This window comes from Paramormyrops kingsleyae, chromosome 25, assembly GCF_048594095.1.
Source record: "Paramormyrops kingsleyae isolate MSU_618 chromosome 25, PKINGS_0.4, whole genome shotgun sequence".
Classification (NCBI taxonomy): Eukaryota; Metazoa; Chordata; class Actinopteri; order Osteoglossiformes; family Mormyridae; genus Paramormyrops; species Paramormyrops kingsleyae.
The window spans coordinates 17825478-17852228 of NC_132821.1; the positions used below are offsets into that span (position 1 = coordinate 17825478).

At 40.3% G+C, this 26751-nt stretch overlaps 2 protein-coding genes across 5 annotated transcripts; one reads left to right on the top strand and one right to left on the bottom strand.

Moving 5' to 3' along the window:
* The first annotated feature begins 1269 nt into the window (after nucleotides 1-1269).
* Nucleotides 1270-3759, top strand: LOC111845815 (transcription factor LBX2-like). The gene is made up of 2 exons (XM_023815495.2): nucleotides 1270-1785; nucleotides 2810-3759. Exons 1-2 carry the CDS (start codon nucleotides 1464-1466, stop codon nucleotides 3265-3267), a joined length of 780 nt encoding a protein of 259 aa, XP_023671263.1. The 5' UTR covers nucleotides 1270-1463; the 3' UTR covers nucleotides 3268-3759.
* A 1536-nt stretch (nucleotides 3760-5295) lies between these two features.
* LOC111845777 (polycomb group RING finger protein 1-like) lies at nucleotides 5296-25804 on the bottom strand. Of its 4 annotated transcripts, XR_011985769.1 has the most exons (10): nucleotides 25696-25804; nucleotides 24564-24669; nucleotides 23585-23737; nucleotides 22464-22535; nucleotides 22278-22377; nucleotides 16749-16794; nucleotides 14335-14421; nucleotides 11993-12163; nucleotides 11451-11531; nucleotides 5439-5496 (listed from the first exon to the last, which is right to left on the bottom strand). XR_011985769.1 is itself a non-coding variant. In XM_023815438.1 (9 exons), the coding sequence occupies exons 1-9, from the start codon at nucleotides 25780-25782 to the stop codon at nucleotides 5446-5448; spliced, it is 780 nt and encodes a 259-aa protein (XP_023671206.1). In that variant the 5' UTR covers nucleotides 25783-25804; the 3' UTR covers nucleotides 5296-5445. The 4 variants fall into 4 exon arrangements, 2 of the variants coding, with proteins under 2 accessions (XP_023671206.1, XP_023671205.1); XM_023815438.1 differs by lacking the exon at nucleotides 11993-12163 and having other exon boundaries at nucleotides 5296-5496; nucleotides 14335-14418; XM_023815437.1 differs by lacking the exon at nucleotides 11993-12163 and having other exon boundaries at nucleotides 5296-5496.
* Nucleotides 25805-26751: the final 947 nt, after the last annotated feature.

Below are 26751 nucleotides of genomic sequence, written 5' to 3' on the forward strand. Positions count from 1 at the left end.
GGCACCATTAACATGTCCTTCAAGCACCAGTTCCTCATGGTCTCTCCGTTTCACACATTTATTACAGAATTGCATTATTTGCGTATATTTTATATAAATATACTTTTATTAATTAATTATTCCGAATGTCTTTTAATAAGCATTTTAATAAACGAATCCTTCAAAACCCGCGTTGTATCTGAAATATCTTTCTCCTATAACTGATTATATGCGTATGCATTGATGCTAAATGCGTAGGGTTACTTAGGTAAAAGAGCAACCCTTATTCCAACACTTCAACATAACATTAACCCATATAAAGACATATATATATATATATTATCCCATAATCCTTTCCAGATTGCATCGCAGTGGTCTTATGATCCGTTGGGAAAGACTGGGAGGTAATTTACTTACTGACCTCAGTTTAAACAAAGATTCCAGCTTTTAAAACGCACCCTAGAAGATAATATACGCTCAACGGTTAGATGTTTTTTTACGTATGCTGAAAATTTTTTTTAAAACAACGCCTTTGCTCGCAAAAAATACAAAAAGTTAAAGGAATTTTCTGCAATCTGCTTAATTGCGAGTACTTAATTGTTGTAATCGTCTTCATCGACATCATGAAACTATTATCTCAGGTTTTCACATCCTAAATGTATATATCAGTATAAACGATTGAGCATTATAACAAAATAAATGTTGCATGGCGCTCAAAAGAATTTGATTAGTCTTCACCTGTATGTTTTCAAATGCACATACCTGTAAGGGAATAGCAAATGGGACCATTCACTGTAAAAGAAACAGTAAACAATTAATCTTGTAAGAAACAGTAAACAACTGGCAGCAGTGTTGCCATTATGTTACTATAAAAGCTGGCTACAAGCACAGAATGAAAATAATTACAAATTGTTCTTTATGAGTGAAGAACAGAGCTAAATCCCACTGTAAATTAACTGCAATCATTTCCAGTTCACTACTGTCGTGATGATGGTAGCCCCTTCCTTTTTATATACACGCTGAGAGCACGTGGATCCATTAAGTGGGGGCTGGAGCTGTGGGAGCAAGAAGCTGTCAAGTCGTACGTGTCATTAAAGTTTGGTGTCTCTGAGGAAACTCCTCCTATTTCTGCATTCAATTAATTGTTGTGCTTTGCTCTTTAAGACCCACAACCCAGTCACCGATTGCTCTAGTGTTACTCGCCTTCACCCAATCAACATTAACTTGTTAGCATCCACATGCTTCTCTTATTCCTCGAGACCGTTTGTTCTCTTGGAGTAAATCCACACGGTTCTTTCTGTTTTATAAGGACCTTAGGAGGCTTGAGAGACTTCCAAGGGAATACAATTCTGTCTGAGAAGTTTTCATCCACGCTGAAGCAGGATGGCTTTGAAGAAGCGTTTTAGATTGTGGAACTATTACGTGGGCTATTGAATATAGCATAATATCTCGGTACTAATAATAATAGCCTACTTATTAGTGCGATGACGTCCGGTCACAACGCGACGGCAGACCGCCTTTTGCTGCCCAGCACCGATCAGAGGAGATGCCTCCTGGATCGGCTTCCACCGCCCGCAAACTCCAGCAAGCCGCTTACTCCATTTAGCATTGAAGATATTTTAAACAAGCCGTCCATTAAGAAGTCCTTAGCCGCTCTCTGTCCATCCAAGTCCTTGGAAAAAGCGGCTGTCTTGAATGCAGCCAATAACGGAATTAATTCCCCGTCATCTCCGCTGTGCGCTTTGGAGGAACTGGCCAGCAAAACTTTCAAAGGTCTGGAGGTCAGCGTAATACAAGCTGCCGAAGGTATTCATTTTTGTCCTCTTTTAATCTTCCATTTGTATCCCCTTACCTATTCCTAAATTCTGCGGGAATAGAAATATCCAGTACGGATCCCGTTTTCCATCGGTTGCACTTACCGATGCGTAGGCTACATATTGCGGGTGGGTTTGCTTTTCATTTAGTTGTTACTTAGATAACCTTAGAGCCTTAGACAGCAGTCGTAAGTCAAACGATGTATAGGACTAGCATAGTTCATCCATTTTCTGAAAGAGAATATCGCAGGGCTCTCTCTCTTACACACACACACACACACACAATTTAGCAACTCCAATTAGCCTCAGCCTGTATTTGGACTGTGGGGGGAGCCGGAGTACCCGGGGAAAGCCCACTACCACACGGGGAGAACATGCAAACTCCGCACACATGGAACCCAGGCGGCGACTGGAACCCGGGTTCCAGAGGTGTGAGGCGACAGTGCACCACCATGCCGCCCCCGCTCTTTAAAGAAAAGAAAGAGATTAACGAATTAAAGAAATGGCTTAATATTTATAATGTGATCATATTTACAAAATGATGTCAGAGATTGTATGGTGACATTATCGGTACATTGTAAATGCCCATTATCTAACAATGAATGTCACTAATAATCTGATAAGTAATACGTCAAAAACTTTTTTTATTGTACAGTTTTGAAGTTGGGTATGAATGAGAAAGCTCCGACAAATAGGCCTATTATCGTTTTATCGAAATCAGCAACAACATTATGATCGCATTGAAGCAGGTGTAAATCATCCAATCTCGTACGTTTGAATAAAGACTTTGGGGTAATTATTTTGTTGGAACCGCATGTTTTATGAACAGAAACCGAATCACATTGAAGAAATACAGGCAAACACTTGAAGTCACAATGTTTAAACTGTAAGCGGACAGCGATGTTTCACTCATTCATTCGTTGGTTTATTTATTATTAGCACTACGCTACGTTTAATTTATTTTATAAGTATTTTAAAGTGGGCCTATTTAATTCTTGTTCTTTTTGACATTTAAGGTCGTGAACATGTGAATACGTTCGGCCAGAAACATCCTTCAAAAAAGCTACGGAAGTCCCGGACCGCATTCAGTAATCATCAGATCTATGAGTTAGAAAAGCGGTTTTTGTACCAAAAATATTTGTCCCCCGCAGACAGGGACCAGATAGCGCAACAGCTAGGCCTTACTAATGCACAAGTCATCACCTGGTTCCAAAACAGACGTGCTAAGCTTAAGAGGGACTTGGAGGAGATGAAAGCAGACGTGGAGTCACTTAAGAAAGTCCCTCCGCAGACTCTTCAGAAGCTGGTTACCATGGTAGACATTGATGACACCAAAGGAAACTCAGGGGACATCTCCCCTTGCAAGTTTCCCATTTCCCGAGACCATGGCGTTGTCCTTCGACCTTCTTTAATGTGTAGAACCCAAACCATGGAGGAATTCTCAGAAGACGAAGAGATTGAGGTGGACGATTGAATCTAATGGACGAGAAAGTGATTTGCGGGTATTTTCAGTTTTACGCCAAGCTGTATTGGGATAATATAAAAAGCATTTTATAACTGTAAGGAACTGACATTTGACGTTTCATTTTTGGGATTTTGCAGAGGGTCCAACAAGCCTTGTTGGAATGAAATGGAAAGCAAAATACAGAAGATGACTTGCTGCCAAACTGACTAAACATAGCAGTGGCAAGTCAAACTTTTTTCAAGTAGCCTATCAAATTGAGTGTTTAACTTGTTAGCACTAAATGGGGGACAAATGCCTTCTCTTTAATTAAATATAGTGGGTAATAAAGGTGTATCTACACAAACTCTGTTTTCCAGATATTTTCAAAATTATACTGTCAAGGAAGACGTTCCATTGCAGGCGGTGGAATTTATTTCAACAAACAAAATTAGGCATCATAATTAAAAAAAAATATTGATAAAGAATAGGTGACAGCCAAAGAAACATGGACCCGAACAGCTTACATCGATTTTCCTATTTATATATGGCTGTTGCATTTCTGTGCGCGCGCGCGTGTATGTTTTTCTGCAGGTAGAAGTAGCGCCTGTATTCTGTGCAGAAGACAGCTGTTATACCCATTCAGTAAGGAAAGTTTTTCAAAAGTGAGCAAACAAGTGAGATCACGTAAACTTCCCTTGAACATTCAAGCTTGACTTGGTAGAAAAGTGATCCTTTGTAGCCCATGTATAGTACGCAACTGCCAAAAATGTAAATTTTAGCCAGGGGGTGTCCTAGGCGTTAAAATAAATCAGCTCATCTCTCAGAGAGACGGGTCACTTTAACTCCTTGCCTTGGCCTGTGTTCCAGTTGAGGGTAAGTGGACACGTATTTCCTTTTCATCGCGTCTCAAAGAACAATTGTTCTGCAGGGGGGGTCGGGTCCCAGGCTTGTGTAAAAAAGCTTGCGAGCATCGGGATACCATATGGTTTATGAATGTCCTTAACACAAGCAAGTCGACGTGATTGATTTGTTAAAGGCGGTTTCCTTTAACAGAAAGCCGCCAGGCATCTGTGAGTCCTTTTAAAGCGCATGTGTTTGGAAATCACCATGAATAGCAATTGATTAGCGAGGGGATACTAATGAATACATCTCAATAGGATTCCGCAGGAAAAGGGAGGATCTCTGTCGCAGTCTTGTTGTCTGAGGCTGTGGTCCGCTAAGATATTGTCCGACCCATTTGTAGCACTTAACCAGTCAAAGGACAGTTATAATGAAACTGGAGACGTGACCCATCAGCGGACAACTGTTGCAAGTCAAACAGATGTTTATTGTTATATAAAGACACACGGTGTATCTCTGTAGTAGCAGAGCAAATCACTGGGGGTAGAAGAAATGAGCTCGCCTGTGAAGGGTGAGAATCATAGGCACGGAGAAAATACATAGAAACAGGTCCTGATGTAGGTTATAATATGCAATAGGGGGATAGGTGCAGATCGTCTTATAAAAGTCTTCGTGTGTGTGTGTGTGTGTGTGTGATTTATACAGTATTCTAGTAATGCTGCCAAATACGAAAAACAGAACAGGATTAAATTTATTTGACGAAGTTACACGGTTGTTCCCGATTGGAATTTAAGTAAAGGCAATGCCCCACCCTCACCCGCAATTAATTCTGCGCATTTTAAGTGGCATTTGGAGGCAATACGAGCGGTCTTTCAAACGAACGTTCACGTTGCTATGGCAGTGTTGTAGCCAGAACATGGGCTTTGGCTGAGCAAGGACTCCAACACAATAAAGTAAATAAAATTTGCGTGGGGTCCTCAACAATGAAGTACGAAAAATAAAATAAATGTTTATTTTGGTGTGCAATTTCACATTTTGGGTGGTGTTTGTACACCCCCTGGCACAAAGGGCTAGGATCCAAATTAAGTTTCGGGGGGAAAAAATAATTACCAGCATTTTTTCTCCACATTATTTTAAGTGTGGGGGTGGTCATATACAACTGAAAGCTGTCACCTGCTTCTTTCTATCATTACTGAAAGACAAACTAAACACCGCTCATCACTTACAAAATTTATTTTATAAATAGACAAACAAAAGCAAAATAAGTATTAATATTTACAGAATATATAAAATACCATATATAAAACGCAAGATATACAAAAGATAATGCATTCAATCACAAAATGTCAAACAAAACAGGCATTTCTTCTACCTCCCGCGCTTGTCCTTCACTGTGTAGTGTAGAACCAAAGGCTGTGCCTAAAAAGGAGACATTTATCAAACCGTTATGATAGAACAGCGAGCGTATTGCTCACTATGCAATACAGAGTCACCATGTACAGAACCTCTCAGGGTTCCTGATATGCTTTACCTGGTACATTCTGTCATGACTAACACACTTTTTACTGTTTCAGATTAAAGTGCTTTGTTGCATACTTTAATGTTTTTTGTTTTTGTTTTTTTAAATAAATAGCAAGAAGAACTTCTGCTTATTTATTTTTTCCTTGTTTACGCTTAATCATTAAAACTTGAATGATTACTCTAAGGAAGTTGCTTGCTTTAAAAGATACAACATGGGAACACTACTGTGTGCATAAGAGGTAAATAAAAGATAAGTACAATGACTAAAGTCTGATGCGTGTAACAGTACAGTGGAAGAATATACTCTCTCTCTTGTATCTCTCTCTCTCTCTCACACACACACACACACACACACGCACACTCTGTTAATTATCAGTTTTCAATGGCAGATCACAGCTATAAAATATACACACTGCAACTGAAGAAAGAAGAAAACTAGATAAAAAAAAAGGATGGCATGCATGTATGAATGGTAGGAAGGATCAGCCAGTGTTGCCTTCAAACTGAAGATGGCTAAAAGGCAGGTTTTGTTCATTTACAGTAATATTGCACAGAAGAGTACAAAAGGGGGGCTGTCGGTAATGACAGCACTGTATCCCTGGGAAACCCTGTCACCTGCTCCGTCTATCTAAGCCGCACTGCTCACACACTCACCAACCTGTACAATTTATAGAAGTACTGGATGGTTTATGTTTAAATATTTATATTCCATTTATTTGTTTTTTGCATCACTACAATAAAACTGGCTCACCGGTTGACTATCCTTGGACCACTTTTGGTAGGTACTGACCACTGCATACCAGGAACACCCTAGACCTGCTCTTTTGGAGATGTTGTGACCCAGTCAACTAGCCATCACAGTCTGGCTCTTGTTAAAGTCACCCAGATCCTTATGCTTGCCCACATTCCTGCTTCCAACACATCTACTTCAGTAACTTACTGTTCACTTGCCTCATAATTAATGGCACCCTTGATATTCCCCATTGCAATGAAGTAACTTCACCAGGGAGGTGATTTTAATGTTATGGATACTCATATTGATTTTTACAATGCACAGTATTAAGAATTAGATGACAAGAGCATCTAATTTCTAATATAATTAGTTGAAGTTTGGAGACGTGCCAAGTCTAGCAGAATAAGATCAAGTTGTATTGGCACACATGTTATGCATTATTACCAAGATTTGAGCGAATAAATATACTACCATAAAACCCATAGTATTTGCACACTTCATTCCAGCTTCTGGCTTAGCGGACACATTTTTTTTTGACAAGAACAGAAATTGCCAAAATGTTAGACTAAATTAAGAATCAATTTGTGGGCTTCGAATAGCAAACAGAGAGAGGGAGAGGTAAGGAGAGCACACAGATACAGCACGTCGCTGCACTCACCACCCAACAAACCACCTCAGGGATAAGAACCGGAGTGCAGCCGTGCAGTGGGTGATACATCAGCACCACTCTAGTCCAAATGGAATGGAACAGTGTGAAGTTTTTAATGTATCTCTTACAGCTCTTACTGTAGTGATGTCATCAAAGATCACCTAAACCGAGGACCAGAGTGTATGGAGACCGAAACAAGACCAAGGCAGGGTGAGGCCCAGACAAGACCAAGACCAGGGAAGGGCGAGGCCAAGACAAGACCAAGGCAGGGCGGGGCTGAGACAAGACCAAGACCAAGGCAGGGCGAGGCCGAGATAAGACCAAGACCAAGGCAGGGCAAGGCCCAGACAAGACCAAGACCAAGGCAGGGCGAGGCTGAGACAAGACCAAGACCAAGGCAGGGCGAGGCCGAGATAAGACCAAGACCAAGGCAGGGCGAGGCCCAGACAAGACCAAGGCAGGGCGAGGCCCAGACAAGACCAAGGCAGGGCGAGGCCGAGATAAGACCAAGACCAAGGCAGGGCGAGGCCGAGATAAGACCAAGACCAAGGCAGGGCGAGGCTGAGACAAGACCAAGGCAGGGCGAGGCCGAGATAAGACCAAGACCAAGGCAGGGCGAGGCCCAGACAAGACCAAGACCAAGGCAGGGCAAGGCCGAGATAAGACCAAGACCAAGGCCGGGTGAGGTCGAGACAAGACCAAGGCAGGGTGAGGCCCAGACAAGACTAATACCAAGGCAGGGAGAGGCCCAGACAAGACCAAGGCAGGGCGAGGCCCAGACAAGACCAAGACCAAGGCAGGGCGAGGCCCAGACAAGACCAAGACCAAAGCAGGGTGAGGCCGAGATAAGACCAAGACCAAGGCAGGGCGAGGCCCAGACAAGATCAGAAGCAGACTAATGTTTGAGTCTACATAACACAACACACTACAAAATGTGGAACATAGGCACCATCTTATTAGTACAGTCTAAAATTTTTGTCACAGTATAATTTGAACTATGGACATTTTTTCTTAAAATTTCAATATAAATACTTCTGTATAAATGTGTAATTTTTTCCAAATAAGACACCTTATTGGTTGCATTTGAACCTTGAAGCAGGACTTTTTGCACCCAATCATAGTAAGGGAGACTGGGGATGATTGTAACATGGGTTAGTTGCAACAAAGTACAAATCACATAACCCACTTTGCACATGCCCAGTTTAGTCTATGTATACAGTAGTCTATATACAGTATAAGTCATAATACTGTATCTGCAATAATACTATTTATTCAAATATCCATTTAAAGCAGCACGCTTACTACTGCCGACTGCACTGTGTGTTGTGTTGTCCTGTAAATTGTACTTGTGTAGTCCTGTGTTGTTTCTGTCCTTTTGTTTATTGTATACCTGCTGCCCCAGTGTGCTGCTGTGTTGCGTAGTTACCCAGTATTTACCGTATAAAATTCATATAATATAATATAATGAATAAATAATAATTATAAGAAGAAGAATAATAGTAGTAATAATAATAATAAATCTATCCATCCATCCATCCGGTCGCGCAGGCAGCAGCCTAAGCAGGGATGCCCAGACCTCCCTCTCTCCAGCTACCTCCTGTAGCTCCCCCGGGGGAATACCAAGGCATCCCCAGGCCAGCCAAAGATATAATCTCTCCAGCGTGTCCTTTGTCTGCCCCGTGGCCTTCTCCCAGTTGGATGTGCCCAAACACCTCCCTAGGGAGAAGCCCAGAGGCATCCTACATAGGTGCCCGACCACCTCAGCTGGCTCCTTTTTGTGCCGGAGGAGCAGTGGCTCTGCTTCAGGTAACACTGCATTACATTTCATTATATTTATGCAGTGCTTTTTTAAACCCAAAGATGCTAACTACAGTGCAGTCGGAAGGAGACTGACATTGTGGGGGGGCAGAATGTGGCCCATCGGGGTGGGGGTACGATGTATATCGTGACTGACATGTCCGTCCAATACACACACACACACACCCCATAGGTTTGTAATTATATCTTTGTAGGGACTCTCAATTCCTTTCTATGTTGATAAGTCTAATCACAACATGACGACCTTAACCCCTACCCAGCCCTAACCTTAAGCATAAGTAACCATGCAAAATACTTTTGGCATTTTTATTTTTTGATTGTATTCACAGATCTTTGTGGGACCTGAAAAATGGTCAAAAAAGCAGGTTTTTATTACATTGTGTGAGACATTTGGTCCTTACAAAGTAATATAACGTGCGCCCATGCCAAACTTTGAAAAACTTGGCTTTTTTTTTTAACATAATTTCTAATGTTCCATTTAACCCAGGACTTTGTTACAACTATCCCTGACTATGGGATAAATTTTAACATTTCACTCCATGTGTTTGAGGCTAAACCGTCCGTTCTCTGTTTGTGATACAGAGATAAAACCTGTAAAAGTAATAGAAGACACATGCAGGTAGTTTGTGTCAAATATTGAATGTGATTCCATAAAAGAGCTCAGAGGTACAGGAAAAAATGTAAAAGACAGCTATCGCTAGTCTCCCCTACTGTGTTAACCTTTTGATCCCTATGCATTTTTGAGCGTTTTTCTATGCCTTTGACTTTAGGCTTATCACATTGTATGTACGTGAGTTAGCCACATTTGTTTATGATTTTGTTTTCAAGACATTCTGGGTTACTTGGATATGTCATAATTTTATGTGTAAATGCTGACACAGACTTGATATCATCCTTCTTATGAGAAAAACTACATGCACCTATTGAAATTTCCAAATTTATATAATATAAAAATTTGCAGGTACTACAAATATAATATAAATTTTGAGATTAGAGTCTCTATGATGTGGGAATAGAGAGGTTTCATCAGGGACTTTTCTATGTCTGATAGACAGCAATGCATTGTTTTATATTTTTCTATATTTTTTTTACTTATTTGAAAGAAATTGAAATAGAAAAGCATTGTTTAGTTTATGATCCACTGAATAACACAAACATAACAGATGGTTTTAAAGTCCAATGCTTAATGTTTATTGATATCGTTTTTCTCACTATATACGCTATGATTAAAATTTGTGAATGAAACTTTTAGTTGGTATATTAGCCTCAAACAACAACCCAATGCTGTAGCACGTCATTGTGTTTACATGTGAGAGGTGTTCCAATTACACGATGGATACGTTCTATTTAAACTGTTTTGACGGAGCTCGACATCAAACATACATATACAAACTTTTGTGAATAAATATTGCAAAAATATCTAGTAACTGTCTTCCTAATAAATAGAATACTGCATTTTTTTGTAATTTCTGGTAAAACTCCTGCCCATTTTAAGCGTTTCTCTACGCCTTTATTTATGCTATTATAATAAAGAGATTTAAAAATATTTTTTTCCCCCAGAAGAGTAGAGCATGGATCATTGCCGAAGCAAATATGCACTTTAATTGTTTTTGGTCTAATGAGAAGTATGTTTTATGGATTAATAGGGGTGCTTTTTATATGCCTCATTAAACAGAGGATTACTCTGGAATATTTTAGTGCGCGATGCTGTAATATATATATATAAAAATATAATACTGTACATAAAGATATGTGAATCATGTCTGTGCGTTATACCTATCCAAAGTTACAAGCATGAGATTAATGAGTGCGCAAATCAACACTCTTTTCATTTGTTAGGTTCTCAGGGATAACAAAAAGATTAATATTAAGCCATTGTAATAAATACTGAGGCGTCTTGACTGGTCTTGAGATAAAACCTGGAGTCCTCTATGCCAAGATGAGACAAGACCAAGTCAAACTAAAGTCAATTCCAAGACCAGACCAAGACCGCAAAACGAGGTCTCGAGACCAACACTGGTCTTGAGTACTACAACACTATCTTACTGTTATGTTACGGAAAATGCTGGTCACGGTGCAAAACATGAATACAATATAAATATTTAAACATAAAAATATGTAAATAATACCAAATGAGATTTTCAGACATGGACATTAAAACATACACAAAAGCATAAAAGTAACAACATAATTGCCGGGGAAAGATTCTGCAAAGTGTCATGCAAGTGTAAAGGGCAACAAATGAATAAGAATACTTTCAGAGCTACATGTGAAGGGGCTGTCCAGGCTACAATGCTGGCATTCCGACAGCCCCCCTTTCTAGTTAGACATTAGAATGTTTTACTGTTTTTATTCTTCCTTTTTTTTTTGGGGGGGGGGGGGGGGGTAAAATAATCTTTCCATACCTCATTTCTGATTTCCCACCATATTGAGAATGGTACTAACATTATGTTTAATATGTAACTATAAACACTTTAACACAGCCATACAAACAGAGATATAATGATAAAATGTATACAACTGTGCTAACATTGGCCAATAGATGGTTGAGAGAGCTTTCTCCTACAAAATATGTAACATATTTAACAAAAGCTGAGTGTAAACCTTGCCAATGCTATCACAATGCATAACACATTCCTTCACATACAGTACCTTTCCAAACCAGCGTGAGAGCCAGAGCTGTTTCATAGTCATATGATCCGGTAAACACTCATTGTTGAACAACATCTGTACCTGTAGCAGTAAAAAAGACCAGTAAGCATGCACAATTAAACATATAAAGCTTCCAATAGTTTATTCTCTTTAAATTCCATGAATTCCTGCCAAACCAGTTACAAGTTTTGACAGCTGCATTGTTACTGGAATCGAATTTAACATATTGTGATAGACTGGGATCCCTGGGATCCAGTTCATGGTAGGTTACACACAGATGGCAATTCTGAGATACCAGTTCACCTAAATATATGTCTTTGGATTGTGGAAGAAAAGTGGAGTATCTGGAAGAGAGTGACAAAGACATGTGTAGGACATGCAAACTACACACACACACAAACACACACAGAGAGTGAGAGCTGCAGGAAGGCAGCTACCACTGGACAACTATGCTCACTCCAGAAGAGAACACATAAAAAATTTAAGTAAATAAATATTAACCATACAGTGTTTATGCCCACTGATAAATGGAAAGGGAATACCTTGTATCAACATTGATAATTTATGCTGTTTTAATCTCTTTCAGAGATAAGAAGTCAGGCAAGTAGTGTCTCAAAATTGGCCAAAGAGGTTCTGTGTGCTGTGCGTGTGCCCTACAACGGACTGGCGTGTCTGCCACCTCTGGCCTTCTGTCCTGTGCTGCCTGGAAGAACCTCCAAAATATAAAATATATTCGCAGAAGTATTATTCAGTGAATTACTTTTCATGTAGTTTGAAAATCAATAAAGAAATCTGATTATTACAATAAAAATAAGATTTTCATAAGACTTTTTATGCCATTGGCATGCTGTCAAACAATGCCCTTGCACTTATGGAGTGCGGCCCCAGAAACAACCGATATCACTCTGAACCTGGATTCCCTGTTTATTGATTTGGCCAAATGTTCAAAGATGACCGCGTCATCAGCAGGTTACCTGGTAATGTATTGAGTTATTATATATGACAGAGTGCCCTAATTCCGGAAGTGCAGGGCAGGTCTGTAACACAGTTCACAGATTTCCCTGCTGAAATACATCTAATAAGCCTGGTAATTAGCTGTTGAGCTGAATAAGCTGTCAGAGCAGGGAAACCCTGATATACGAGAAAATCATGCTGGGGTGCGTTTCTCGAACAACGACGGAAGTTAGCATTAACGATGCATCGTACTATGGTAGTTCAAACTAACCAACATCCGACCAACGACTGTTTCTCGAAACCGTCGTACCACAGTTGTTCGAACCACGTTAGTTAGTTAGGACTTATGTAGTTGGAACTACAGTGGTTCCAGCGCTGATTGGTCAGACTCACGGCTAACCTACCGTAGTTTAAACCACAATGGTTCCAGCGCTGATTGGTCAGACTCACGGCAAGTCGTGCGCAACAACTAACAACGCACTTTCACAGCCGGTCGCGTACAAACACTCGCGAACTGTGTAAAATATATAATAATCACACACACATGTATATTTATTTGTGACATCAATTTCTGTCAGTCACATAACGCCAATAAAATGAAAGTTAGCAATCGCGGAAAAATAATGCGACGCTCCTTGGAGTGATAAACAGAATAACTTTTATTCCGACGTTGTCGCTTACAGAATATTGTTATACTGGCTGACTGGAATACACAGGTGTGTGTAATAACCAAACATTACAGACGTAATTTCCCGAGAACAAAGGCATGGATTCGTATCTGGCCGCTGTAGTGTCATTCTGCTAACATTACCCACCCCTGTGCTAATTAATACTTTGCAGTCTGAGATTTGCTCACTACAGACAGTTACCGTACTTATCACCAGAGACCCACACAACAATTACGTTTCAAACTACATTTTCAGACAACTTCACATTATATGTGATCGTAGAGCTAAATTATTTCTTATTAGGTATTAAAGATTATTAAATTTCTTACTTACACGGTGACTATACCCTTATTGCACTGTATTTTCCACCATCGCTGACGAATTTACATATAACTACGCTTCTAACTACAGCTCGTGAGCTGTAGTTCGAACTACACAACTTAATGACAGTGTTTGCGAACGTTCGTTCGAACTATGGTTTCGAGAAACACCTGCGTCGTTCAACGATACATCGCACCACGTAAGTCCGCAGTATCGTTACCTATGTAGTTTGAACTATGGTTTCGAGAAACACCTGCGTCGTACTTACATAGTTTGAACCACGCAAGTTGCTAACGTAGGTAGCAACGATGGTTTCGAGAAACGCACCCCTGATCTAGTGTAATAATTCCCCAAGTTCCCCACACCAGGTTCTGAATTAAATAAGGTTAATACACCAAGGGGGAAGAGCTGGTAATATGCAACATATACAGAGTCCAATGTCAAGTTTGGAGCTCTACTATGCTTAGATAATTTCTGTTAACAGTAAGATACCCATTAATAACCATTAATAATAACTATATTGTAATTATATTATGCTAAGTGTTTGTGTGTTTGTTTTTGATCTCCTGAGAGCATGGGCGTAGTTTGTCGGGGTGGGGGGGGGGGGGGGGGGACTAACATTCTCCTGCATTAGGTAAAGTTGGCTTTAAGCGTTTTTCTGCTAATTACTAACCAGGTATTTTGATGACAATTGTGTTTTTATGAATTACTGGCTACCTGCACCTGTACAATTTACTCTCAAGACTCATTAACTGCCAAAAATCAACCAGTCAATGTGGACTCTGGCAATACAATGCAGCTGCACTTCATTACCTGAGCATTAACTGCAACAGTGGACATGTAAAGCCCAGGGGCCCCGAGAAGGGAGCCCTTAACACACAGAGCTATGTGGGAAGCGCCTCTCCCCCCCCCCCCCCCCCCCCGGGACTGCAGTGCCTCACCTGCTGCTTCTGCACCCTCAGGCGGCGACACAGCACTCTGCGCAGGTGCTGCACCTCTGCCCTCACGGAGCACCGCACAAACCTCTGCTGGGGACACGGGGAGACATCACTGCACCCCCAAGGCCGCGCAATCACAGATGGGGGCCAAGCTTATTCCATGCTGGGGCTCCTCTAGGGGGTGATTATGTGATGTTTTTGTGTTTTGTGTGTCTTTTTTTGGTGTCCTGAGAGCAAGGGTGCTGTTTAGGGGGGTGGAGGCAGTGGGGGGGCAGGGCCCCTCCAGTTACCTGAGTTGAAATTGCAACTAATTGGCAAGATCAGCATTCTCCCAGAACTTTGTACCTTTGCATAAGTGGTTTGTTGGTACCCTATAAGTAGCCAAAATAATAGGTTATGTGTGCATCAGATAAGCGTGTTAACAAATAAGGTAAGCAAGAGGCATTTTTTTGCCCCTCCAAGTACAAATATAAAACTGAGCCTATGTCAGAGAGCTGCTGGCTGCCCTGATTCGCCGGTACAAACAGCTAACAAGGTGCGCCCTCTGTTGGTCTATTTACATATACACAGCCTGGGTAAAAAAAAAGTCGCTATTTTAATTTATATCAGCAAATACTTAAGAGCCAATGACTGGATCATTATTACAGCCCAGCAACATTATGCAGCAATAAAGTGAAGTCAGCTGAGTACCTGAATCTACTGGCCAGGTTACACCTCCATCCATCATCAATGGATGTTGGCATGGGCATATTCCAGGACAAGAATACCAAGATTTATTGGGTTTGAATTGTCAGAGTGGTTCAAGGAGCATGAGGAATCATTTTCACGTGTGACTTGGTCACCACAGAGTTGTGACCTTAACCTCATTGAAGGTCTTTGGGATGTGCTGAAGGAGGCTTTATGGAGGTTCAACTCACTTGTCAATACAGGATCTCGGTGAGAAATGAATGCAAATCTGGATGAAAATAAAGGGTGAGATGTTGCATAAGCCTGTGGAAACAATGTCATTACAAATATGCGCCATAATCAAAGCTAAAAGCAAATGGCGACTTTTTTTTTTTGGCCAGGCAGTGTATTTTTTTCTAAAACAGCAATTGTGAACAGTATTCCTGCCACTATTTTTTGTACAAAATAGCTCATGTGCATGTGAAATTATGTTCCATAATATTGTTTTTGTAATCGATTAAAAAGGTATTTTTATATCAATGCATTACTAAGGGTTACTTTAAAATGTAAAACCAGTTCATCAGCAAATAATGTGTAAAAAACAAACAAAAAAAAAACTACCACAATTTAAGTGTTTCTTAAGTGTTTAAGTGTTTCTTAAAATTAAGAAAAATTAAGATTTGTCTCCATCTGAATACCTTCAGGTCCCTGATGCCCAAACACGGTCATCACACTATGGCATGGCTTTAGTGTGGATCAGTCAGTGATTTTTGTGTAGATTAAACCAGGTTTGCTGCTGAATATATTCAAGATGCCTGAAATTGGACCACATAATCTTTGAACAATGTACAAGTTTAAACCTTCGCACTTAAACTTGTGAAAGTGATATGTACTGCATTCTCATTCATACCATTCATACCCATTAGTCTTCAGCTCCTTAACTAAAACATAAGTAGCTGATACATTTTAAGTAAGGAATAATTGACGACGGGCCGTTGAATTATTAGAAAAATAATGCACACCCGAGGTGGTAATGCGGCCACGACGCGAAGCGGAGTGGCCGTTACACCTCGAGTGTGCATTATTTTTCTAATAATTCAACGGTCCGGAGTCAATTATTCCGCTTATACTACGGTTGCCACACCTCAAGACATCGATCAGATGATATATTTCAAGGGATTCGTCCGGTTTTTCTACTTAAATCGCTATTGTGAGTAGGATTATTTCTTCCGCATCTCATCCAACGACTCTTTTGCTAGTTCCAAAACGTCATTAGCTGTTGTTTTTTTGGTGTTTTCTTCGTGTTTTTCTCCCTCGAGTATGTCTAGCTGTTCTTCGCTGATCGTTTTATGTCTTTTGTTGTTGCTGGCTGCCTTTGATGTCCGCTTCCGTTTATGTTGTTTTTCATCTGGACTGTCTAATACTGCTGCAGCCCAGTTGTTGAAAGTTTCATATTCACCGTAAATATCAAAATTTACTTTCGGAAAATCGTCTGTCATGTTGTTGTTTTTGTTAGTCCTGTGTGCTGTATAGGTACTGTATGCTAATTTCCGTTATTAAAGTTAACTATGCGAAGTGATATGGAACTGTAATACGGTCAAGAGAGCTGCCTGGAACTACGTTCGCCGTGCGTTTCCCTGAAAATAATTGCACACCTCAGAACGTTCGTCAGCCAATCAGATTCAAGCATTCAACGGTCCCGTAGTATAATATGAATTAAAGCACACTGTTCAGAATTGTTTATCGTTTACCTGTTGTACCAGCTTGATTCTGTCTTTGCCAGGTAGCGATGATGAACTATAGAAAAAAGGGGGAAAAGCACAATATGATTAAAGGCCAATAAGAAGATAAGCCAAGACTTAAATACCTATTATATTCCTGGCTGTCTTTGACAGCATATCCATCTATGGACCATGTGACAGGTGCAGTATTTTTCATAGTCCGACGTTATATAAAAGTTTTTTTTTTAGTTAGATAACTAGTTTGAAATGATCGATCAAGTTTATAGTTCAGGATCTAGTCCCTAAGTTTAGATCCACTGAGATGTATAATTGACAAAGAAGGGAGATATACAGATAGCACTGAGATGTTATCATTCACCTTTAATTGATGTAATACTGAGAGAGACTGTATTTAATATACAACATGTTACAGCATCACTAATTAACAATATTCAGCTGAAGTAAAAGAACTTTTATACTTTTTAAAAGGGAAATTCTATTCCGTTATATCATTTTAAAGCTGCTTATAAAACTGTAATAAAATTGTACTAAAGACAGAATTAAATTTTTATTTCTGCCAAATTCTTTGTATAAAACCCAGGTTGTTACTTTTTTCCCCTAGAATGTACATAGATGACAGCTTGGGCAACTGATAAAGCTTTTATACAAATGTATAAATGTTTATACAGTAATTCATAATAGTCACAAAAGGCCCTTTTTATTTAATGGATATTGTACCTAGATACAATATTTCAAGTCTACATATCCTTATTAAAAGCAGATTTTTGTGATGTATGGAAGAAAAGTCTAAAGGATGGCAGAAAAGTGGTGTAATCTTGTTATTCGTTAATGGACTAATGAAACACCCCTACGGGAGTGATGTGTCGCGACACACTGGGCATCGAGCTGTGCTACACATGGAGCTATGGAGCTGCAGATCAGCCTTGTTGGTCCTTAGAACCCCACAGCTGCTCGGGATGTACCCAGCTGTCCACAAGATGCAAGTGAAAACAGGATTCATCAGGCTAAGTGGCCGTCTTCCATTGCTCCAAGGTCCAGTGGACAGGGGTCAGCATGGGCACTTTGACTGGCCTCAGCCTATGTAGCCCTAAGCCACATTACTCCCACAAACACCATCAGAATTATGTTGGTTTGTACCAGAGGACAGCCTGCGTTCACATCTAGCATGGACCCTGGCCACCAACACCCAGTCAGCAGTCTGTGGTTTTTCCCTCCTCAGACCACTGTCAGCTGCTACTCACCACCAGTTCCCCAAAAGCCTTGCCGTTTCAGAAATGTTCTGACCCAGCGGTTTGGCCATAATGATTTGGCCCGTCATGAGGTAATTTCTTGCCGTAAATAGTACATGCACATAAAATAAATACGTACTTGCTCTGTTATCACAATGCCAGATAGATTTAAAAGGTGAATGCATACTAATGTACCAGTTATGTCAATCCCACTTTATACTATTTTTTAACTCCACTGTCAATATCAAATACATGGCTTGTAATTTGGAATAAAGTCTTTCAAAAATAAATTTATGTGATTTACATAGAAGAGACTGTAGTACCATTATATATAATCAAATATAAAATACAAGGCTCAGACCTGAAAGAAATGTTGCAACACTTTTTAAGAAAGTGCTTAAATCCGTCATAATGGTTGATCATCAAGAACAATATACTGGGTAAGACCTTCTGCTATTTTCACTGCACGAGGGTTATCATTTGGCAATTTCTGTCCCTGTAGTAGTGTTTGCTACACAGTGGGTTGTTGCAGCGTACTGCTGGTGGAAGTTTTCTCATGCTCTTTCTTATGTTTAGTTTTTAGATGTTTAATTGGGTTACTATAGTGTTATATGAACCTGATTCTGTATCTCCTCTTGATAGTGAAGTGAGTAGTTTGCAGTTTGCTATGATTTTGTTTTCGTTCTTAACTTTGAAGTATTTCCACACCCCAGACATTTTGTGGAAGAATGATACTGGGGTAGGGGGACTTATGGGGTGATGTCTTGTCTTAGGCAAGAAGATGCTGTTGCATTCTGGGATTGTGGTTAGGCCTTTGGGAAGATGTGATATTTGGGGATGTAGGAACAAAACTTGGTCCTAGGCTTCGGGCCACAGTATGTTGTTATAGTTCTGGTAAAATTCGGGAGAAGAAGTACGCTGGAGAAAATATGCTGTGGAACACGCTGACCTGGCACCAGTCAAGGAACTGTCCTAACTGGGAAGAGGGGATGCATCTGTCGGGCTTGTGAGGGAAGGCTGTCATGGTAACAGTGAAAACTGTATCTTGATCAACAGTTGCAATATGAAGCAGGACATATTTTTGAGGTACAAACTATAGAGATTTATGTTTCTGGTGTAGATTTTTCTATCAGATTTCAGTGCTGCACTATATGCTCTTACACCAACTAATCAAAAAAAAACTGAATATGACTGTTTTAAACTTCAGGCTGTGTGATATATCAGCGTTTCTAATGATATATTTTTGCATTAAAATTAGGCCTGTCAAAGTTAATGTGTTAATGCTAATTTTAAAGACATAACACATTATTCCACTGATTGAGTTAACATGCTGTATTTTGAAGTTAGTATGAGCAAATTATTTTAATGGTGGCCCAAAGCATTAGAGCTAGGGTTGTGACATTGTCCCCGAATTTTAAATCATAAACTTTTTTTTTTAATCTTTATTTTGAGACTTCAATTTAGAATAAATTTCAATACGGAATAGTTGCACATTTGCAAACAGGGAAGGAAACCCTGTATTTGCATTTCATTTTGGGCACACTTTTAATAAAAGTGTTTGTGACATTGTTAGTGAACGAACATTTATCCCACTTCACAGAAAATCATATCGCCCAGCCCTAGACCCTACAAAATTATATATCTATGATCATGCAATCAGTTTAGCATTGTTCTGATTAGAGGGCATGTTGGTTTTCTTTAATTAGCCTTAGTAAAATAAGCAGTCACTGGTAATATCAGCAAAGCCTCGGGCCAAATGGTCCAGGTGATGTAATATTCATGCTTCGTAGTGTGGTTAATGGGCAAGAAAAGAAAGGGGGGCTGTCAGAATGACAGCACTGTATCCCTGGGTAACCCTGTCACCTGCTCCGTCCATCTAACCCACACTCCTCACACATTCACCAACCTGTACAATTTATAGAAGTACTGGATGGGTCAACTGGAAATGTGAAAGACAATAAATTCTATGGCAGAAATTAGCAGCTATGGTTATCTAATTCTTCATACTGCACATGGTAATAATTAATATGTGCATATATCTCTGAGCCCATTTCTGCATAATAATGCATATCTCCCATTCCTGGCCTTTACTAAATGGAAAAAAATTGGCTTTGTGGTAATTTAGTTACAATTTACATATTAAATATCAGGTAGTTTCTTATCAATTTGCCTTTTACTTTATTGAGTATATATATTACATTACTATTTTGCTGTACATTACATTCCAGCACAAACACACAACAAGAGGCAGAACACCATCACAGCCAGAAAGCACATCTACAGTGTCCTTTGCTCTCAGTTTTCACCCTCATTGTGTCTCCCAGATTCTCGCTCCTGACTACCCAAGGATTAAATCTGAAACAGGTATCTGAAACAGGTAACCCAATGCCCTGCCCACTGTGGCCCTTCAAAACTGGCCACCTGCTCATCTCCTATATCTAACTGTTATAATCTCTCCTGCCCCTTCACCACCTTAGCTACTGTGCGATGAGCGTACTGGCGCAGAATGGCTGCTGTTGCATCATCCAGGTGGGGGCTACACAGTGGTGGTGGTTGACGTGGTTCCCCATTGGTTCTGTAAAGCGCTTTGGGTGTCTTGAAAAGCACTATATAAAGATAACATTCATTTGTTCATTCATTCATTCATTAAATCACATTAATCAGCCTTTTCAGGATCTTATGATTTTTGCTTACCATGTCACTGCATTTGGCTAACTGGAGATAAAATTTGCTGGGGGTGGGGTCATTCACCCAGCCTGAAACTACGAGACAAATCACATCCCTTATTGGTTCAAATCCAGACATAGCTAGTATTTTTTCAGTCATTCCCCTTTCAGACAAACACGCACACATACAGTTGAGAGCAAAGCTAGGAGTGCAGGATCAGGCTATATATCTGTCACCCCGGAAGCACTTAATGTGACTGTTTTAATGCAATCAGGTTCCCTAGATCTGTGCCTGTTCCTTCCTGTGCCACCACTGACTTGCTTGGATACAATAAAATCCCCCCCCCCCCCCCCCCCCACAATAAATTTAGCTGATCAGGGTTTTCGCCAAATGTTACATTTCGCAAAATGCAAATACCGCAGTATAATGTATTACTCTTACAAGCCTTTCTAACTCACGTTCACATTTTTCCCATTTCTCCGTAAAAAAGACAGCACAGTTACATGTTACTTCCAAAGCTGGGAACATTAATGATTATGTTGACATGGGTAATGTGTTCATTCTGAGATCAATAAACTCTTTTTTTATATGGGAGTTATGCCATCACTGATGCAGGGATTAAAGTGAAAAAAAATCTTCTGACTGAACTTTTTTCAGGCCAAGCCAAATTCCTTTAACAAACACTTTATTTAAATAGTCGAGACCAATAGCGTTTTAAGGGGAGATTAAACCGCTTTAATATTGCCAATTTGCATATTTTAAAAGCTATTTGTAATCTCTGAAAAAAAATCTTGAAAGTGCACTCTTGTCTTTGACAACTGATTGCATTAAATTAACTAGCGGTTGTGAGACTGTGAACGACAGGTCATGCTCCGCTATGAAAGAACATATGCGCACTTTTACATCGCACACACGGTCGGCCATAGATGCATGAATCTCCATTGTGGTACTTGTCGCACCAGGCAGGGAGCATGTGTACTGTAGAGCACGAACGGCAGCATTGTGACTAGCTTCTGATTGATGGCGAGCTAGCACTTTTTTGCCATTATTGCCATATTGAAGTTTCCTGTGGCATACTGTGCAAAGACACATACCTGGTTGTTTGATTTTTTTAGCCCGCGAACTAAAAGGCTTGCCATTCTCCCCAATTTCGCTAAGCCAAGCGCATCTCCATTTATTTTTTTACACTTTTATCAATCTCCGAAACATCGGAGCCTTCCTGCATTATAAGTGTGTCCATGCTATCTTAAATATAGTTATACCTCAGCCGTAGCCTGACATGTACTTCTTCAAAACTAAACCAAAACCCGGAGTGGATTCATACCGGAGTGATAACAAAACGCTTAGAGTGGAGAGAGGAACGTGCATTCGCTCCACTCCAGGCTTTGATCACATCCTTCTCAGCAGGCTGAATACACTTTGTCTTTCCTTAATTTAAGACCTATTTAAACTAAAATTAAGACATTTATTACACTATTTGAGAATTGTAAGCCTATATATACAGCATTAAAATTATGAAAAGTGAATTTAAAACATTAAGGACAGGCGGAACAGTGTAATTGACGGAAATCCGTCGATGACTCGCTACAATTAACGGAAATCCGTCGTAACGACGGAGAACTTTAATCCCTGCTGATGTTACCTTTCCAAACAGAGGGAGACCTGTTCGTCGTTTTTGTAGAAATGGGCTTTTGGACGATCAAAGTGGGTGAAGAGCAATCCAGCGGCATCTGCAACTCCATCTGGGGATATCACAAAGTGACATTAGCCTGTAGTACCTAAATGCTTCAGTAGCATTAGCTCTGAACCAAAAATTTAACCAACGCACCTTCATTAGACAATTGAGTAATTCGTTCCAGTCCACGAGACTGGTAGAATTCTTTAATTCTCCTGTCTTCACCTGGTGAGAAAAAGCTCCAGTGTTTCAGTTAACACTTAATCCAAAAAAACAGTAATTTTAGAAATTATATATATGCTCTTGAGGGTGGCATGTTGGTGGTGTCGCCTCACACCTCTGGGACCAGGGTTTAAGTCTCTGCCATGGCTCCATGTGTGTGGAGTTCACATGTTCTCCTCATGTGGACTTGGGGTTTCCTCTAGATTCTCCCCATATTCCAGCAACATGCTGAGGTTAACTGGAGTCACCAAATTGCCCATAGGCGTGCATGTGTGAGTGAAAGGTGTGAGTGAATGATGTGTGAGTGAATGACATGTGAGTGACTGGTGTGTGAGTGAATGGTGTGTGAGTGAACGGTGTGTGAGTGACTGGTGTGTGAGTGAATGGTGTGTGAGTGAATGTGTGTGAGTGAATGGCGTGTCAGTGATGGTGTGTGAGTGATGGTGTGTGAGTGAATGGCATGTGAGTAAATGGTGTATGAGTGATGGTGTGTGAGTGAATGATGTGTGAGTGAATGGCATGTGAGTAAATGGTGTGTGAGTAATGGTGTGTGAGTGAATGATGTATGAGTAATGGTGTGTGAGTGAATGATGTGTGAGTGTGCCCTGCGATGGGTTGGCTCCCCATCCTGGGTTGTTCTCTGCCATGCACCCCCGCCACCCTGAATAGGATAAGTAGTCACAAAAAATGGATGGATGGATCAATGGATGGATCCACCATGAGTGTGAGAGGAGAAAAGAGACTTTGAGACTTGACAAATAGACACTGTAACAAAGTCTTCAAAGCCTTGTAGGTATTAACACAGGTATGAAGCACAGGGGAAAACCAAAAGCTCAAAAGCTTCAACTAATAATGCAAAGAAAAATGTTATATACATAAAATCAGGCAAAAGAAACAATGTGCACAATAACAGAAAAAAAAACAATTTGTGATAACTGTCAAGATTTGGAAAAAAATATTAACTGAAATTCCCTGGATTGAAAAGAAGTACTCATCTACAATGAACAATACATGAAACTGAGAAATGCAGAAACTATTTTCTGCAAACTTACGTTCCTGCAGCCCAGGAACCAGTTTATATACGATGTCCTGCATAACTCGATCCAACTTGAGATTCAGCAGCGGCTGCGTCTCGTGGATTTTTATGTTGCACATGGGGCAGTATTTGCTGGTTTGCAGGTATTTCACAATGCAGCTCTTACAAACTGTAACAGCAAGGGAAAAAAACACTGTTTTCTAACATTGATTTCCTATGGATAAACACTCTGATACACTTGTTGTTCAGTTACGCAAGTGACTGCAGTACTTAATTAACCCCAGAGCCGTTACTGTGATAGCCTGCTGTCCAGGATGTACCCCTGCAGTGCTCCTTGTGCTCAGGGTTTAAATATATGTAGAGCCCAGAGGAGCCCAGCTCTGCCTCCTTATGTCCAAATCGCACTTTGCCAAAGCGCAGCTCCACCTCCTTCAATGTTTTCTTATTTTTTATTTTTTTTCTTATTGTCCCAAAATTTAGTAAAAGATTAAAAGTGAATAATTTAATAAAATGTCAGTTTTGTGCTCATAAACATGTTTTTTTCCATCAGCATTAATGTTATTTTAAATTAGTAGCTCTGACCAGACAATAAATTCTCCACTGGATGAGATATTTTTTACATGATGCCTTGATATGTGTTCCATGTTTTTGTATTTTTTACTTATTTTGCTTACTTATTTCACTGCCAGAGGTAATGTTACTTGTAGTGATAAGCCATTTTTAAGTTTCATTTACATACTTCGATCAAAAATACATTTGATAGCTAATAAACCAATTTATAGAGCAGCTTATTCAAAATATACCTCCCCCCCACCTGACAGGGCCCCAAGACTAGCATAGGCAGTTGGATGATGGATGAATACAGTTCAAAAGTGCAGCTGCAGCCTGCAGTCTGTACACTGCATTAACATAACTCTTTGTTACATGTCAATACCATATGAATTCCAAGTGGTTAATTACAATGTGGCCCATAGTGACCGCGAAATGGAACTTACAGGTATGCAAGCATTCAGTGATTGTTGTGGCATCAATAAAGTACCCGGCACACAAAATGCAGACAATGTGCTCATTCAGATCTTTGATCTTAACTTTGACTTCTTCCTGTAAAAAAAATAGCAGTCAGACATCAATTTATAGATTTATTTTTTAAGAAAGGACTTTAAATTTATGAGTGAGACATCATAATAATGTTCAAAGCAGAAAAATACAAATTTAAGTCTTAACAACTTTATAACGAACTTTATTTCTTTAAGAAAACTTCCTGCATGTCAGTATTTTTAAAATCCTGTTAGCTATGGCCATTGGAAATAGGGAGGGGGGGAGGGTTCCCCCTCAACATCAGCATCCCTGTTTAGACTGTTGCCCCCGCAACCTGACCCCAGATAAGCGGCAGAGAATGGATGGATGGATTATTATTATTATTATTATTATTATTATTATTATTATTATTATTATTATTAATGCGGTGAGTATTATACGGTAAATGCTGGGTAACCACGCGACACGGGAGCACACTGGGGCAGCATGTGCTTTAAAAAAAAAAATCAATTCTTAATAACCTCCTAATACTCGTACATTTAATTTCACAATGAAAAAAGTTCTTAAGGAAATGAAACCACACCGGGTTCGCCTCTGTCCATTTGATGACAGTCATAATATATCCTAGTTGGTAAAATAAATTTTACTCCCTCAGTCGAGATATTTTGTTCCCCTTTAGACATCGTGGTGATAGGGAAAGTTCGATCGTTTTGCTACTGTTATCATACAAAGGGGGACACCAAAATGATGCATAATATACTGAATAAGCACGTTGGGGACAACGCAAGTCCAGCCGCGCCGGTGTGACTGGAAGCTCTCAGTACATCCTTTATTTGTTTAGGTAAGAAGATTGATATATATTTGCATGCTTTCTTATTTGTTTAACTTTTTCCTGTTGTCATGAAGCATGCATATGTGAAAGCGGTGCGCAGCTGCTGCAATCCGTGGAAAGTGTCCCGCTGCTGATTGCGCTTTGCCCCCCTTCGCCCCTCACTCACTCACTCACTGACAGAAAGGTGCTTCCTGTGTGTAACGGCCACTTCTATTGGCACACACGTCCCAGCATTCCCACAGGCACCCAGTACCTACCTCGTTTCGCAAAGGGTCGAGTCCGTACATCGACTGTAACTGGTTTCTCAACCGCATCGCCGTCGCCATCGGTTCCCGCTCCGCCATCTTTGACCGTTTAAGGCTCACTTCCGCTTTAGGAATGGTTGTCATAACAACTGTCATCAAGCAATGAAGCGCACTGAAAGCATGGAAAAAATGTGTTTTACCTGGGGTAATTGGGTATTAAACTAAAAGAAATCGCGAATAGCTATTAGTTAATAATTAATGCGTTGTTATATTGCCCAATGAATACATTATGATTTTAAGTTTATCTAAAGCATGCGCAGATTATGTAGTTCGTATTCTGGGTACTTCTGCAGAATAGAAATGATTTTGTATTGTTAAGTGGCACGTGCTGTGCTGCTTTTTCTGTAAATCTGAATACTTATGCCTCCCAATACTCAACTGCCAGCATCGCTGCTTAAATGTCTTTATGATTATCATAACTTTTTGTGAGATGTCTCAGTCATTTAACCAAGATCCCTTCAGTGGCTATTTGATTAGGCAGTGATACAGGACAGCGACAGCGAGGAGCTAGAGGCTGTCAGGGGGGTAGTCCAGCTGCAACTCGGACACTGACCTGTTTGTCCATTGCTGCACCACTCAGACGGTTCCAGCTACCAGGAAACGCCATGGATTATGTCACCATGTGGCCTAAGACGTATGTGCTTTCCAATCAGAGCGCAGCAACCACAGCAAGTTCAAGGAGTTCATCTGCTGCTTTGGTGTGCCAGAGGAGCTCACAGTAACCAGGGGTGAAACTTAGAAGCACATTTGTTTGGCGAGGTTTGCAAGAGACTATGCATTGCGAAGACCTGCACCACGCCCATCTCCCACAAAGTGATGGACCGGTGGAGCAATTTCATCGCATGCATAGCTTGCCATCCTGGTGTCCCAGCACCTCCTGCTCCACCACCTGCTGTTCAAGCCAGAGGTACCAGGTATGCAGTAATTGTGTTACCCCCGGGAGCGTCTGAAGGGTGTATGCAAGCTGGTCGCTCAGCATCAAGGTGCAGTGACTGCCCAACAGAAGCT